This window comes from Pteropus medius, unplaced genomic scaffold, assembly GCF_902729225.1.
Source record: "Pteropus medius unplaced genomic scaffold, Ma_sr-lr_union100, whole genome shotgun sequence".
NCBI lineage: Eukaryota > Metazoa > Chordata > Mammalia > Chiroptera > Pteropodidae > Pteropus > Pteropus medius.
The window spans coordinates 1264448-1278581 of NW_024355109.1; the positions used below are offsets into that span (position 1 = coordinate 1264448).

General features: G+C 58.8%; 3 protein-coding genes across 7 annotated transcripts; 2 read left to right on the plus strand and 1 right to left on the minus strand.

Moving 5' to 3' along the window:
* The first annotated feature begins 14 nt into the window (after positions 1 to 14).
* On the plus strand, positions 15 to 3603 carry TMEM238 (transmembrane protein 238). The gene is made up of 2 exons (XM_039857072.1): positions 15 to 1272; positions 3485 to 3603. The coding sequence occupies exon 1, from the start codon at positions 729 to 731 to the stop codon at positions 1263 to 1265; it is 537 nt and encodes a 178-aa protein (XP_039713006.1). The 5' UTR covers positions 15 to 728; the 3' UTR covers positions 1266 to 1272; positions 3485 to 3603.
* A 715-nt stretch (positions 3604 to 4318) lies between these two features.
* TMEM190 (transmembrane protein 190) lies at positions 4319 to 9529 on the minus strand. 2 transcript variants are annotated; one of them, XM_039857112.1, is made up of 5 exons: positions 5622 to 6489; positions 5496 to 5531; positions 5063 to 5188; positions 4903 to 4987; positions 4319 to 4805 (listed from the first exon to the last, which is right to left on the minus strand). In XM_039857112.1, the coding sequence occupies exons 1-5, from the start codon at positions 5728 to 5730 to the stop codon at positions 4571 to 4573; spliced, it is 591 nt and encodes a 196-aa protein (XP_039713046.1). In that variant the 5' UTR covers positions 5731 to 6489; the 3' UTR covers positions 4319 to 4570. The 2 variants fall into 2 exon arrangements, 1 of the variants encoding a protein (XP_039713046.1); XR_005651577.1 differs by lacking the exons at positions 4319 to 4805; positions 4903 to 4987; positions 5496 to 5531; positions 5622 to 6489 and adding an exon at positions 8262 to 9529 and having other exon boundaries at positions 5071 to 5188.
* Positions 9530 to 9902: 373 nt separating this feature from the next.
* On the plus strand, positions 9903 to 13902 carry IL11 (interleukin 11). Of its 4 annotated transcripts, XM_039857104.1 has the most exons (6): positions 9910 to 10061; positions 10327 to 10440; positions 11151 to 11323; positions 11512 to 11598; positions 11723 to 11884; positions 12667 to 13902. In XM_039857104.1, exons 1-6 carry the CDS (start codon positions 10055 to 10057, stop codon positions 12835 to 12837), a joined length of 714 nt encoding a protein of 237 aa, XP_039713038.1. In that variant the 5' UTR covers positions 9910 to 10054; the 3' UTR covers positions 12838 to 13902. The 4 variants fall into 4 exon arrangements, with proteins under 4 accessions (XP_039713039.1, XP_039713038.1, XP_039713040.1 ...); XM_039857105.1 differs by lacking the exon at positions 10327 to 10440 and having other exon boundaries at positions 9903 to 10061; XM_039857103.1 differs by lacking the exon at positions 9910 to 10061 and having other exon boundaries at positions 10122 to 10440.
* The last annotated feature ends 232 nt before the right edge of the window (positions 13903 to 14134 follow it).

Genomic DNA, 14134 nt, shown 5'->3' on the forward strand with positions numbered 1-14134 from the left:
CCATCCGGTCTGGTCCGGTCCGGCTCCGGAGGTCCCAAGGGACCTTCTGCAGCGGCCTCTCCCCGATATTGTTCACCCAGCGCTTGACACAGAATGGGCGCTCAATAAACGTGTTTTAGGATTTATGTTTGTGAACGAACGTGCGAGTGCATAAACTATTTAAGCCTAGCTCCGGAATCCTCGCGTTTATTCGGTCTTTATAAATACCCTGAAACTCACCGCGGTGTTAGGAAGTCCTGTAAACTGTCCATCTTTGTGTCCCCGATTCATTCGCTGGAGGCACCTAGGAGGCGCCAGGGGACGCGCAATGAGCTGATTCCCTGCGTCCCAGGGCTCCTTGGGGTCCAGGACCATGTTTGACCCTTGTTTTTGACCCCCCCGTCCCCACTTTGGGTGCACAGGAGCCCCCAAGAGGCGGACTGAGCAGAAAGAGACCGGGTTATCCACAGCGCCCTGCGCTGCCTCATTGTCGAGCCCTGTTGACCCATGTCGACCATGCAGTGCTTCCGCTCTTTGGGGTGCAGGAGCGCTGGACAGCCCTTATCCCTGAGGGCCAGGCCCTGCACAGGAACTGCGGCCAGGGTGCCCCGTGCCGGGCCCGTCCGCTCCCGCCGGGCTCAGGTGACCAGGCGGGTGCCGGACACACCTGGCGCGGTCCCCTGACCCCGCCCCTGGACGGGCGGCACCCAGAACGCTCTCTGCCGGAGCCAGCGCGGCGGAGTAGGGCCATGGCGGCGGTGCCGGCGGTGTGCGCCTCGCAGGGGCCCCCGCCGGGTGCACAGTCCGCGCCAGCCAGCGAACCCGCGCCGGCGTCCGGTCTGGGCCGGTGCCGGATAGCGCTCCTGCTAGCCGTGGCGCTCGACGTAGCCGGCATGGTGGCGCTGCTGACCGGCGTGTTCGCTCAGTTGCAGGTGCGCGGCCGCGACTTCGGCGACCTGCTTATCTACTCCGGCGCGCTGCTTGTCTTCCTGAGCCTGCTGGGCTGGATCCTCTGGTACACTGGCAACATCGAGATCTCGCGCCAGGAGCTCGAGCGCGACTACGGCCTGCGGCCCTCGGCGCTCGCCCGCCTGGCGCGCAAGCTCTCCCGCCGCTGGTCCGCGCCCGCCTCCGCCGCCGGCGGCCAACGAGCTGCGTCCGGCTCCCGGGGACCGCGCCGCGCCACCCGTGCGCCCCAGCTGTCCGCCGCCGGCTCCCGCCGCGTGCGCCTGCAGCTCGCTATGCTCGAGGCCGCGCCCGGGGCGGCGGGCGCGGGCACCGAATGAGGCGGAGGTGAGGGGCTGGAAGGCGGAGTGGGGAGAGGGAGGGACAGAGGGTGGGGGAAGGGATGGAGGGATGGAGGGGAGAGACCGAGGGACAGAAGTGGGAGAGGGACAGGGACAGAAGGGAGAGAAGGAGAGATGGAATCAGAGACAGGGCAAGATGGAGAAATATAGTGAGAGAAAATGTGGCGACAGAGAGACCCATGAACAGGATAAGATTCTTCTCAAAGGAGAGAAGCAGGGAGTAGCAGAGACCCAGAGGATAGAGAGACAGCAGGCAAGCGTGCAGACTTGGGGGAGACAAATGAGAACCTGCCCTGCCCCCAGATGAGAGTGAGAGAGTCACTGTTAGCTGGGAAGTCCCTCCCTGCACTCCAGCCCCCAGGCGCATCAGGTCCCATTTAATCTTCTCAGTGTAACTGGGTGTCTGAGGTCACTACTCTCACCATCTCCACCCCAGTGGAAGACACTGAGGCCCCGGAAAGGTGCCACCTCTTGCCCAAGGGTACACAGCTGGGATTCTCCTGACAAAAAGTCTGAAGAGAGAGAGGGAAGAAGTGGGAATGACCAACACAGGCAGGACAGTGATGGCAACAGACCAAGATGCTGGAAAGGCTCATGCTCTTCCCCCGCCCTCTCCCCTCTACCTTCTATCTGCTTTCCTAAACACATTCTCCACTGTTCACTCCTCTGCTCAAAGCCCTCCTGTGGCTCCCCATTGCCCTCTGGTTAATCCGAAGCCTCTCACCCGCATGTGGGCCCCCCATGGTTCAGATCCACATCTTCCACCTTCTCTGCAGTCGTGATGGACATCCCTCAATCGGTGGACAGCCCGGCTCCCCCACCAGTTGGCTTCTGTCTATGCTCTCCCCGGAGTGCCACTGCTGTTTGTATTCTACACTGAAAACTTCCCGTGTCCTTTATGATATAATTCAACTTCACTGCCTTTCTCTGAGTCTTCATATTATCTGCGTTACCCGTTATTGCTTGTATCACCATGTAGTGTGTCTGTGTGTGCCGGTATTGTCTCTCCTACCCAATAGGAGCCCCTTGAAGGTAAGGCCTGGGTGTCTGATGTCTTTGTTCTTACCACTGCTTAGCAAAAACTCAGAAAATCAGAGGTTGATGATAGGTGCATGGTTGGATAGATGGACAGATGGCTGGATGAATGGGTGAATGGATAAATGGTTTGATGGATGTGTGGATGGATGGATTGGTTGATGGATAAGTGGGTGGGCTGGGTGAAGGGTGGGCTGGTGACAAGTGGTAGATGTAATTGAATTGATGATGGGATGGATGGATGGATGGATGGAGGATGGATGGATGGATGATGGAGAGAATGATGGATGGGTGGATGAATTGGTCAATGGATGTGTGGTTGGGTGGGTAGATGGATATGATTGGATTGATGGAAGGGTAGACAGGTGAATGGGTGGCTGGCTGGCTGGTTTAGGCAGATGAGTAGATGGATGGATGAATAGATAGGTGGAACAATGGATGGATGAGTGACTCAGTTTCTTGAGAAAGGATGAACAACTGTATGCATAGGTGAAGCATGAGCTAACACAAAATTTGGCATATAATGCAGAAATAACCACACATGGTTTAAATTACCCCCTGGAAATCCTTACTTTGCCCAAAACTCTCACGCAGCTGGATGGATCTCCATTGCTGGAACTACCTGTCAGAAACCGGCCAGGCTGACTTGAGTGTAGGTCTCTCTTAGAAGGAAAATGGGCCTCCTCTTCAGTGGTAAAGGGGAGGTGCTTCCAGCACATGAAGGGCAGAGAACCTGAATTTTCACAAAAGGACCCGTAGGTCTCGGCTCCAGTCGCTCCCCACTATCTCTGGGACCAAATTAGTTGAATGGCCATGTAGAGCTAACCTCATTCTTTATCATTTCCCCTCTCTGTCTTCTTTGTTAGCTCTGTCTGTCTGTCTGTCTTTCTCTCTCTCTGTGTCCCCTGTGTCTATCTCAGTCTCTCTTTCTGTCTCCCATGTTTCTGTCTGTGCCTCTCTCTCTCCCGGTCTCATTCCCCACCTGTACCACTGGATACCGGTGAGTTAAAGTCTAGTGCATGCTGCAGCAAATCAGGGCATGGAGGGATGAGAGGCCACGGAGTCAATGTGTGAGAGGCTAAAGCAGGTCGCTGGGTGGTGGGCACAGAGAAAACAGGGATGCAGCTTTCAAACAGCTAATAACCCCACCCTCCCATCTGCAGACGAACCCATAGCCCCACCTGAGTGAGATGTGCTGCTGCCCCTGACATCATCTGGCCTCCAGGATACCTACCTGTGCTCCTTCTGTGTCTGTCACCTGGATAAATGGCTCTGCCTCCCAGCTCTGCTTGTCTGTCTGGGAAGGGGATGGAGCTGGGGCAAGTGTGAGATTGCTTGCTTCCTCCCAGGGCACACCTGCAGAGGGTTCCCCCCAGCCCTTGGGGGACCCAAAGCCACTGGGGACATAGGAGCCTCACAGAGGGAGCTGGGGGGCAGGATCTCGAGCCCAGACCCACCATCTCAGTCCAGACTTCCCTCTGCCCAGATTGCTCTGTTAGTTTGGTGCCCTCTGGGAAGCAGACAGAGGGACAAATTAGACTTGCAAGATATTTATTGGGGAAAAGACTATTGGAGGAGAAGTTGGTGTGGGTCTGGAAGTGAGAGAGGAGAGGGGGAAGGAAGGAGGGGTGGGCAGGATGAGTCTTGAATTGTAACACAATTCCAAGAAAGTTTCCACCAGGACACTGGGGGTCTGAAAGCTGAAGTCCTCTGCTAGAGGAGGCACATGTCCTAGAGGGACCGCCCTGCCCCGCCCCCCCCCACATTGATGGGAAACCTGACAAATGCTAGAGACCACCAGAGACTATCAGGCAACGGCACTTCCTGCAGGATGAGACCTGAGGGGTACATCCCCCTGGCTGTGGGCCATGCCCCCAGCCTCCATTTCAGGTCCCAACCCAGGCCATGCCCACCTAAATCCCAAACTCCTCACCTCCCCAGATGCCTCTCAGTCCAGACACACTCCCCCTGCTCTGATCACAGCCCAGCTCCTCCAATCAGCTCTGCTGGTGCCCCATCAGCCCAGGTGCCTCTCAGCTCGATCCTCCCCACTTACCCCCAGACCACTCTCATTCTCAACCCCAAAAGCTCACACACCCCATGATCAGAGTCCAGTTCCCCGTTAGTCAGCACTGACCTCCCCAAACATACACACACACTGCTCCAAGTCTTGGCTTCCATGGCTCTCAGAAAAGAGAACAGGCATCTATATGCTATATCTGTATTGAGGGGTCCCCCCAGGGGCACCCCTAATCTTCCTCATCCCCCCCTTCCGTATCTTCGCCCCCTTCTGTCCCTTCCCCTTCAGTAGCCCCTGAGACATCCAGGGTCCCCTCCAAAGGCACGGAGGTTGGCATGCTGCCCATGGACTTCTTTTCACTCACAGTCCCCCGGTCCTTGGACAACAGAGAGACGGTCCTTGGCAGGCTACATTTGCCCTGCAGGAACCCTGGGAGGCGCAGCATGTCCCGGCGCCTGGCCCACCTGGTGGGAAGGGGACACACTTTCCTCAGCCTATCCGCCCGCTCTTCTGGAGCAAGGTGTTCCCACCCCGCCCCACCCGAACTCAAACCCCACTCGCCAGAACAAGCAGATGCTGGAGATGAGGAAGAGAAGGCCTCCGCACGTCCAGCCCAGCGCCCACATGTGCTTCCGCCGCATGTTCTCTGGAAAACATGGAACTTTAGACCCAGATGCCAGCTTTGGCCCCTCCCCAGAGACACTGGCTTCCACTCGCTCACCATCCGGCCGCTGGTGGTAACACACCCCATCTCGGTAGCAGCATCGTAGGCGCAGACAAAGATTGGGATTCTCGATCGCTGCTTGACCCCCACAGCTCTCCCGGTCCCACACATCTCCCTCACAACCTGGGGACCAACAATGAGCAGGCTTCATCACACAGCCTGGCCCTGAGGGCCTTAGAGCGCCAGGATCCCAAGGCCAAGCTCTGAGAATTGACTGCCTAGTACTTGCTTTGTACGGGACCCAAGAGTTCAGGCCCTAGCCTTCCCCAGATCCAGGAGTCCAGGCCCCCCAGCCTCCTCCTTCAGACCCAGGAGTCCAGGCCCCCAGCCTCCCTCAGACCGGGAGTCCAGGCCCCCAGCCTCCTCCCTCAGACCCAGGGATCTAGTCTGGGTCCCATCCCTGGGAACCCGGGGTCCAGCCACAGCTCACTCCATGGGTAGAAGAACCCTTGGATTCCATTCCCGTCTGTGAAGGAAAGAAGATGGTGTCAGCTGCTGTGTGGAGGCCGAGGAGGCCCCTGCTCAGCTCTCTGACCCTCTCTCCGGGGCCCCTCACCTACTGAGCCCTGCATCAGCAGGAAGAGACTCAAAGCTGGGACCCCAGAGCCCACCATGTCGCCTCCCAGACCCCTGGGACCTCTATGGGCAGAAACCTCCAAGTCCATTGCCACAGCAACCAGCTCAGCCCCGCCCACCTGCCCGCCCAGCCCCAGATTCTAAGTTCTGTTGCCAGGGAGTCCCCTTAGCCATATGGAAGAGGGAAGGGGGTCACACTGGCCTGGTCATGCCTGGTTGCTAAGGAGTTGCTTTCTTAACAACCAGGTGGAAGGGGCCCCAGGTGGTGGGGTGGGTGCCTAGTGTTAGAAGGACCTCTTTAGCGACCTAGGTGGAAAGTTGGGGGGTCCAAGGTCTCTCATTACCAAGTAAGGGACCTGAAGGGTGGGCACACAGAATCCTCATCAGAGACTCCCTCTTTTCATCACCCAAGGCCCAGGAGCAGCTCCAGGGAGCCCAAAGTTTCCTGAGACTTCATTGCTCGGGATCTTCTCCCTAGCAACCAGGGGCAGGGGGACCTGAAGCTCCAAAGGCCTCACTGAACCCCATTGTTAGGGAGGCCTACATAGCAACCAGGGGACCTAGGAGGTTGAGGAGTAAATGGGGGTCGGGCACTTGTCAGGAGTCCCCTGGTCTCAACGCACTCCAAACCTCTGATAGGGAATGTGTAACAGGAGCAGCTTGGCCATGCCTGGCACAGATCTGAAGGCTGGGGGTAAGGATGACTCATAGGCAGGGAGACCCTTCACCTGCCTAGGCCTCAGCTTCCCCACCCAAAAACAGGGAAAGGAGTCCAGCTGGAGGTCTCTAAACTCCTGATTTGTTCTGCCCAGTGGAGCAGGCAGAGGCTGACTTGGGACTGAGTTGAGCCCTACTCCCCGGTTCACCTCGTATGAACCCCTGCTCGGCTTTTCAACACAGTGTGGAAGGGGCTCAGCTCTCCTGGGGCAGCGAGTCTGCCCAAGCTCTTGAGTCTGAGGGCAAAGGGAGCTGGGAGCTTGGACACCTGGACTAGAGGGAATGGGGAAGTTGGGGGGTCTGGTCTCCTGTGCCTGAGGGAAGAGGGATCTGAAGGCAACCGTCCAGGAGTCTGGGCCCCATTTCTCAGGAAGCGCCATGAGGTTGACTGCATCCTGCCCTCTCCTGTAAACATCCTGGTGGGAGCTGAGTGGGCCCTGGGCTGCCTCCGTCAGAGATGGCTTTGAGTCAGAAGGGGCTTGGCAGGGAGCCGGGGCAGGGTCAGAGGAGTCATGGGGCTGAGGCCAGGCAGCTGCTGACCGTTTCCGGTGTCAACATCATCTGGACCTACTTCCAATTCCCGGGATTCCTCAGGGATCAAGGAGGGGGTGGGAGGTGGGGCTGCTGGGCCCTGGACCGCGGCTTGGGACTGGGGGGGCCCCGCCGTCATGGCCCTCACCGCTAATGACAGGTTTGGGCTGCCTCTGCGGCCCGCCTGCCCCGTCACCCCCCAGAGGCCAGACAGGACCCCCCAGGGACAGACAGACGGACACACACACAGCCTTGGACCTGCTGACCTCACACCAACCAGCCCCACCTTGCTCGGGGGCCAGCACATGAGCAAGGACCCTGGGCTCCCTCCTCATGTCCCTGCAACATCTCCCTGCCATGTCTGTGACCAGCCCTCAGAGTCTGGGGCATGGCATCCCCCATCCTTGTCTCTTAACCTCTGAACTTGTCTCTTTGGGTCTCTAGATTTCCTTGTTTTCGCATCTCTTTTTCTCGTCTATAGACTCTGCTCCATCTATACTTATGCTTGTTGGTGTCATCTTCTGTCATTGTTTGAGATCCCCAATCTGCCTCTCAGCCTCTTTACCTCTCTCCCTCTCTACCCCTCTTGGCCCTCCTCGGCACAGACATACCTCCAGTGTCTCCCACCTGAAGGAAGTCCCAGGAGTCCTAAGAAATACCCACTCCTGTCTTGCACCTACCCGTCTCCCTCGGCCTCCTGCACCCACCTGAGAGAAGATGACCCCATAGGCCCAGGGCAATGGCTGAGGCAGATGGGGGAATGGCCCCAGCCAGGGACACAGACAAGTCTCAGATTTCTGATCTCCAGTAGAGCATTCCCCAGATCTCAGAATGGAGACACACTTGTCTCCACCTTTCTAGAAACAAGGGTTCACAGCCTGGACTCCTGACACCTGCATCTGAGGGAGGAGGCTGGGGGCCTGGACACCCAGGTCTGAGGGAGGAGGCCGGGGGCCCAGACACCCAGGTCTGAGGGAGGAGAGACTGGGGGCCAGGTCCCCTGGGTTAATACAGGGCTGAGGCTGGCACCCCAGGTTTCTCTGTAGGTAGAAGGGGCCACTGTGACCATATCCCTATTGTTGCATTCAGGTTGGCCTCAGGCCCAGTCCCCATCCCCTCAGGCCAGTCTATCCCCCAGGCCGGTGGCCTGAGTCACCTTGGCTGGCCCCGCCGGTCTGGGGGGGGGGCTACGTCAGTTCTCCCCTCACTGACGCAGCCTTGGGCCCCCCCACGCTGACTCAGCCGGAAACAGGCCCCCTGAGGGGCGGAGACCCAGTGGTCAGAAGCCTGGGTCCCAGTGGGAGCAGGAGCTGGAAAGGGCCCCTGGGGGGCCATGGAAGGGGTAGCCATGACATATCAAGGGCTTGCTTACCTGAGGCGATGATGTCATGTCCCACCATGGGGGGCTGTGACCTCACCTCCCTGGAGACCTGAGCAGTCACCCCCCCCCCCGTGGTGGGGGATGACTCCAGCTGCCATTCATCCCTGGAGCCCCCCTGCCAGCTCAGCGCAGTCTGGGGCCAGGAGTGGGGCTGCAGGGAGGCCTCTGGAAGTGCTCATCACCTTTCCTCTTCTTACTCCCATCCCATCTTTCTCTGACACCTCTGTTCTGGGCGGGGGGTGGCAGCATGCTCATAGGGACTTGGGTTTGTGTTTCAGTCCCTCAATGGCTCTGCGATGAACCCCAGGCCACCTCTGCCCCATATACCTGGCACTCACAGACTGTGTGCCTGGGTTAGCATCTCTGTCCCCTGAGTCTTGTCTCCCTCTCCTGCTCCAAGACTTGTCCGTGTGGCCATCTCTGCATAGCCAGCATCCCCCTGCCCTGTCCGTCTCCAGCTCTCCACTGAGCCTCTCTAGCCAGGTCTCCATCGCCCTCTCTGCCTCACCATCTAAGTCTCCCTCAGTGGCTACATCTTTCTGTCTCCCTGGACATGTTAATAAAAATCCACAAGAACAGCAATGGTTTGCACTTATTGTGAGCTGACTGTGTGCCTTACATGAGTGAACTCATTTTGTCCACACCGAGGCATCAGGGTGTGGGGTGGATACCCAGTTATCCCCATTGTACAGGCAGAAAACTGAGGCTCAGAGGGGTGAAGCCTCTCCTCAATGTCTTGTCTTTCTAGCTTGGTCCCCTGTCTGTCTCTGGTTCTCTCACCTTCTTGTCCCTACCTGTCTCCTGAAGAAAGGCTCTCCCTCGCTCTGCCTGCATTGCTGACTCCTGACATCTCCATTTCTGTGTCTCGGGCTTCTATCTTTGCTGCCCTGCTTTGGTGTCTCCATTTTTTTCTGTGTTTCTTCTGCCCCCTACATTCCCCCTGAGACTGGGTGTCTCTGTCTCTCTTCCTCCTGGGGTCTCCCCAGTTTTCTCCAAATCTCTCATGTTGCCTTCATCTCTCTAACTCTGGAATCCTCCTCTCCTTGCAGAGTAACTGCTAGTGTCTCTATCTCTCTGTGGACCGCTGTCTCTCTTATCTCTGAATCTCAGACTCTCCATCTCTGTCCCATGACCCCATCCCCCTGTGCTCCTCTTGTCCCCTTGCCTGGGTCTCAGTTTCTCCACCTCTCTTTCTGCCCCTTGGAGGCGCTCCCCATGGAGCTTCCATTTCCCCAGTCCCTTGTTGTCCCACCACCCCCTCCCCCTGCCTCCCCATCTCTCTGCCTATCCTTGTCCAGCCGACCCCCCACCCGCAGCCGGGCCCCAGCTCTTGAGCCTCATGTGTCTGCCCCGGCGGCGGCCGACCGAGGAGGTGGAGGGAGGGGACGCGGATGACCTCACCAGCCCCTCTCCGACCACCCCCCCTTTCCCTTTTCAACTTTTCCAACTTTTCGTTCCGTGCCCTCCTCCGAGCGAGCGCCGTGAGCCCTGCGAGGCAGCCGGCTCCGTCTGAATGGAAAAGGCAGGCAGGGAGGGTGAGTCAGGATGTGTCAGGCTGCCCTCCCCTGCCGCCTGCCCCCCGCCCGCCCGCCTCGGCCCCCTATATAACCCCCCAGGCGAACACACTCCCTCACTGCCGCGGCCCTGGCTGCTCACCGCACATGCCTCCCCTTCCCAGGCCGAGGCCCAGCTGACCCCTGGGGCTCCCCAGCAGCGGACAGGGAAGGGTTAAAGGCCCCCAGCTCCCTGGCCCCTGCCCTGGGGAACCCCTACCCTGTGGGGACATGAACAGTAAGTTGGTTCCAGTTCATGGGGTTGGGGGTGAACAGGGAGAGAGGAGGGAGGGACCGTCGGCTGGGAGGGTGGAGAGCAGACAGACCGCCGAATGGGACAGACAGGAGCGAGAGGGAGAGATGGGGAGGCAGACTGGGAGGTCAGTCAGGGCAAGCAGGAGGCCTGGAGCCCAGACGGGCGGCAGCGGGAGCGATGAAGGGACAGTCAGAGACACTGAGAAACCGAGACCCACAGACAGAGACAGAGAGACAAATGCCGGTAGGTGACCCTAAAAGGCCTGGGACCCCCAGGGAGTCGGCGGGGACCCAGAGATGCACACACCCCGGGACCTCAACAGAGGCTGCTCGAGGGAAACTGAGGCAGAGAGCCCAAGGAGGTGAGAGCCAGGGGGAGGAACAGAGAGAGACAGGGTGCAGACAGAAACGGGGGAGCCAGTCGGATGCAGATGGACTATGGACCGCGGCGGGAGCGGCCCGGGGGGCGGGCTGGGGGTGTGCTGCAGGAGCGGGGCGGCCCGGGGGGCGCTGATTGGCTGTGAGAGCGGGGGGCGGGGTCCGGGGGGGATGGGTTGCCGGGGAGGCCCCGGCAAAAGCCTGGGCGCAGCGCCGCTGGATCCCACTCTCCCGCCCAGGTGTGCCAGGGCATCCCGCTCCGCGGACAGCCCTCTGCCGCCCACCCTGGAAGGGGTCTCCGGGCAGGCGTCAGGGCCTCGGGGTCTCCAGACCGGGCTCCCTTCTCTGCTCTCAGGCCAGCCTGGGCTCCCGGGGCCCGGGGAAGGGAGCAGGTTCTGGCCTGTGCCTCCCCCTCATGCCCCGCCCCAGGGCCCAGATTCCGGCGTCCGGGGGCGGACGGGAGACGCCCGGCCCGTCTACCCGCCCCGGGCCGCGTCTGCTCCGACGGGCGGGGCAGCCAAAGCGGGAGAGGGAGAGGGGAGCCCGCTCTGGCCGGTGACCTGCCCTGGGTGCTCCGCCTTGGGACTCTAGACCCCTAGCCCCTCCTCGCTCAGATCCAGGAGTCCAGGCCTCTAACTCTTCCTGCCTCGGACCCGCCAGTCCCCCTGAGCCCTCCGCCCTCTCCCGCCCCCAGGTGTTTGCTGCCTGGTCCTGGTCGCGCTGAGCCTGTGGCCAGATAGAGCTGCTGCCCCAGGGCCACCTCCTGGCCCCCCAAGGGCCTCCGCAGACCCTCGGGCTGAGCTGGACAGCGCCGTTCTCCTGACGCGCTCTCTCCTGGCGGACACTCGGCAACTGGCCGCACAGCTGGTAGGAGAGGCTGAAGGGGATAGGCAAGGGCCTCGGACCGGGAATGACAAAGTGAGGGTTGGAGAGGCTGGTATCTGGGCTACCACGGTGGCAGAGATCGAGGGAGGGAGGAGTTTGAGGCTTGTGGTAGGGAGTGAAGAGACCCTCGGAGCTGGTCAGAGTGCCCCCTCATAGCTTCTTTTCCCCAGAGAGACAAATTTCCAGCCGACGGAGACCACAACTTGGATTCCCTCCCCACCTTGGCCATGAGTGCGGGGGCTCTGGGAGCCTTGCAGGTAAGAGCAGGGGAGAGGGATGGGGTAAAGGTGGGGCCTGGGCAGCAGAGATGGTCTACGAAGATCGGGGTGGGAGCAGGCATGCCCGAGGTGCTCCTGACATCCTCCATGCCTTGTCCCCCAGCTCCCCGGTGTGCTGACACGGCTGCGGGCAGACTTGTTTTCCTACCTGAGGCATGTGCAATGGCTGCGCCGGGCAGGAGGCCCTTCCCTGCGGACCCTGGAGCCTGAGCTGGGGGCCCTGCAGGCCAGGTTGGACCGGCTGCTGCGCCGGCTGCAGCTCCTGGTACGACAGCCCTGCTCTGAGACTCTGGTGTCCCCAAGATCCTTTGGCTTTGAGACGCTGAGGCCCCAGACTCCAAAATCCTGCCTGGAAACTCTCACTTCTCACCCCAAACTTCAGAGACCTCATGATCCTGTGACCCCAAGATGCCCACTCTGAAACCCTAAGACTTGATAGCTCAAACCCTCACCCATGACCTGGAAACCCTGGCCCAGGACACTGCATTCCAGACCCCCAAGCCCCGGAAACTGAACATCCAGACCCTGAGACCCCCCCGGGCCCTCAGATGGCAGACCCTGACCCAAAGCTTAGAGACCCTGGCTCCACACACCTCAGACCCCAAGTGCCTAGATCCTGAGCTTGAAATTAGACTAGACCTGAGCCCTAGAGAACCCAAGACCCTGTGACCCCTGGGTCTGATCCCAAAGACCCTGGACCTCTAATTCCAGCTCTGAGTTCTCAGACCCCACTCTTGAGACCCCAGTCCTCCCCAGCACCAGGATCCCAGCCCTGAGCCTACAGACCTTGCCATTAATTAACCTTCTGAACTTGGTCCTGGAACCCCAGCCTCAAGACTCCCACCTTTTGGACCCAGCCTCCATTTTCTGAATCCAACACCCTGAAGAACTCCCCACTGAGACACCCCATCCCACAGGCCAAAGACACCCTGGAAATATGCCACCTGGCACCGCCCCCCATGACCTGATTCAGTAGAGGCTGCAAACACTTTCCTGGACTCCGCTGCATCCCTGGCTTGTTACTAACCCTCGCTCTTCTCCCAACAGATGTCCCGTCTGGCGCTGCCCCAGGCGCCCCCAGACCCGCCAGCACCCCCCCTGGCCCCGCCGGCCTCAGCCTGGGGAGGCATCCGGGCAGCCCACGCCATTCTCGGGGGGCTGCACCTGACGCTGGACTGGGCCGTGAGGGGTTTGCTGCTGCTCAAGACTCGGCTGTGAGCCACCAGCCACAGCCACCAGCATTCTTCACCACCAGACCTTATTTATTTATTTATTTTGGGACTGGGGGCATGGCAGCCAGAGGACCTCGTCCCCATTATCTCCCTTAGTTAGAGATGGTTCCTCCAGGAGACCTGGGTGGGGGCATCTGTGCCTTATTTATACTTATTTATTTCAGGGGGTGGGTTGGAGGCAGGTGAACTTGGAGATCCCCAGGGGAAAGAAACTGGGGTCCTGGATTCTTGGGTCTCTAAGAAGTCTGGCCACAGTGCCTCCCTGGATTCTTGGGTCTCTAAGAAGTCTGGCCACAGTGCCCCCACTCCTCTGGGCCTGAGCAGGAGCACATACTATTTATTAAACAATTACTTTTTGTGTTGGGGTGGGGAGGGAGTGGGGAAGGAGGCCTGGGTTTTTGTACAAAAATGTAAAAAACCTTTGTGAGATGGAGAAGGGGGAATTAAATTAGTCATACACATCCACTTAGAGGTAGTTTCTCTGAGGGCTGGGGGCTGGATGCTGGGGCCCCTGGGGATGGGGGAGAGAGGGATCCTGAGTGGGCATGACCACAGAGGGAAGACTGTCAGTGCCCTGAGGGACAAATTCTGAGCCTCACCTGGTGCCCAGCACTTCGTAGGCACTCAATAAAGATTTAATGGAAGGTTCTAGAAGGTCACCCTGACTGATAGTACTCATGCAAGACAAAACTGCACACTGAAGGTTGTTCATGATGGCAGTGTTCACAACAGCAACTCAAAAACAACCTACATGTCCGACAGTGGGAGATAGTTAAATAAATTACAGCCAGTGTAATGGAACAGCCATGACCAGCCACCAAGAACTATGCTACAGAGGCGGCTTCACACACAGAAAAAGCGGGCTGCAAACCATGGCGTGAGCCCTATTTTGTGTTTCTCTTTCTCTCTCTGTATATGGATTAAAAAATATCCTAGAAGGAACTATGCCAAAAGGTTGACAAAGGCCATTTCCATGTAGAAGTTGGGATCGTGGGTAACTTTTATGATTTGCGCTTGTATTTTCCAGAATTTCTACCATGACCATGTATTTTGCAGGACGCGTTTTAAAAAGATAATAAACACTATTTTTAGAATGACAGAATACCAGTCCTCCCCATAAAATAAGCCCTCAGAAGGGGACAAGAAGGACCATTCGTTGAGTGCCTGCTCTGGGCCACACCCTAAGTGTAGGGTTTTACTTACATGATCCCATGGATCCTCCAATATACCCCATTTTACAGGTGAAGGAAATTGAGGCTGGGGGAGGTGCCTGTTGTTCAAGG

What these genes read in the sequence shown, in the direction of transcription:
- TMEM190 (XM_039857112.1), bottom strand. Translation starts at nt 5,730, where the DNA reads ATGGACTTGGAGGTTTCTGCCCATAGAGGTCCCAGGGGTCTGGGAGGC. An exon ending in GCTGATGCAGGGCTCAGTAG is followed by an intron (nt 5,532 to 5,621) that starts GTGAGGGGCCCC and finishes TTTCCTTCACAG; the next exon opens with ACGGGAATGGAATCCAAGGG. An exon ending in TCCAGCATCTGCTTGTTCTG is followed by an intron (nt 4,806 to 4,902) that starts GCGAGTGGGGTT and finishes CCTTCCCACCAG; the next exon opens with GTGGGCCAGGCGCCGGGACA.
- TMEM238 (XM_039857072.1), top strand. Translation starts at nt 729, where the DNA reads ATGGCGGCGGTGCCGGCGGTGTGCGCCTCGCAGGGGCCCCCGCCGGGT.
- IL11 (XM_039857103.1), top strand. Translation starts at nt 10,257, where the DNA reads ATGAAGGGACAGTCAGAGACACTGAGAAACCGAGACCCACAGACAGAG. An exon ending in GGCAACTGGCCGCACAGCTG is followed by an intron (nt 11,324 to 11,511) that starts GTAGGAGAGGCT and finishes TCTTTTCCCCAG; the next exon opens with AGAGACAAATTTCCAGCCGA. An exon ending in TGCGCCGGCTGCAGCTCCTG is followed by an intron (nt 11,885 to 12,666) that starts GTACGACAGCCC and finishes TTCTCCCAACAG; the next exon opens with ATGTCCCGTCTGGCGCTGCC.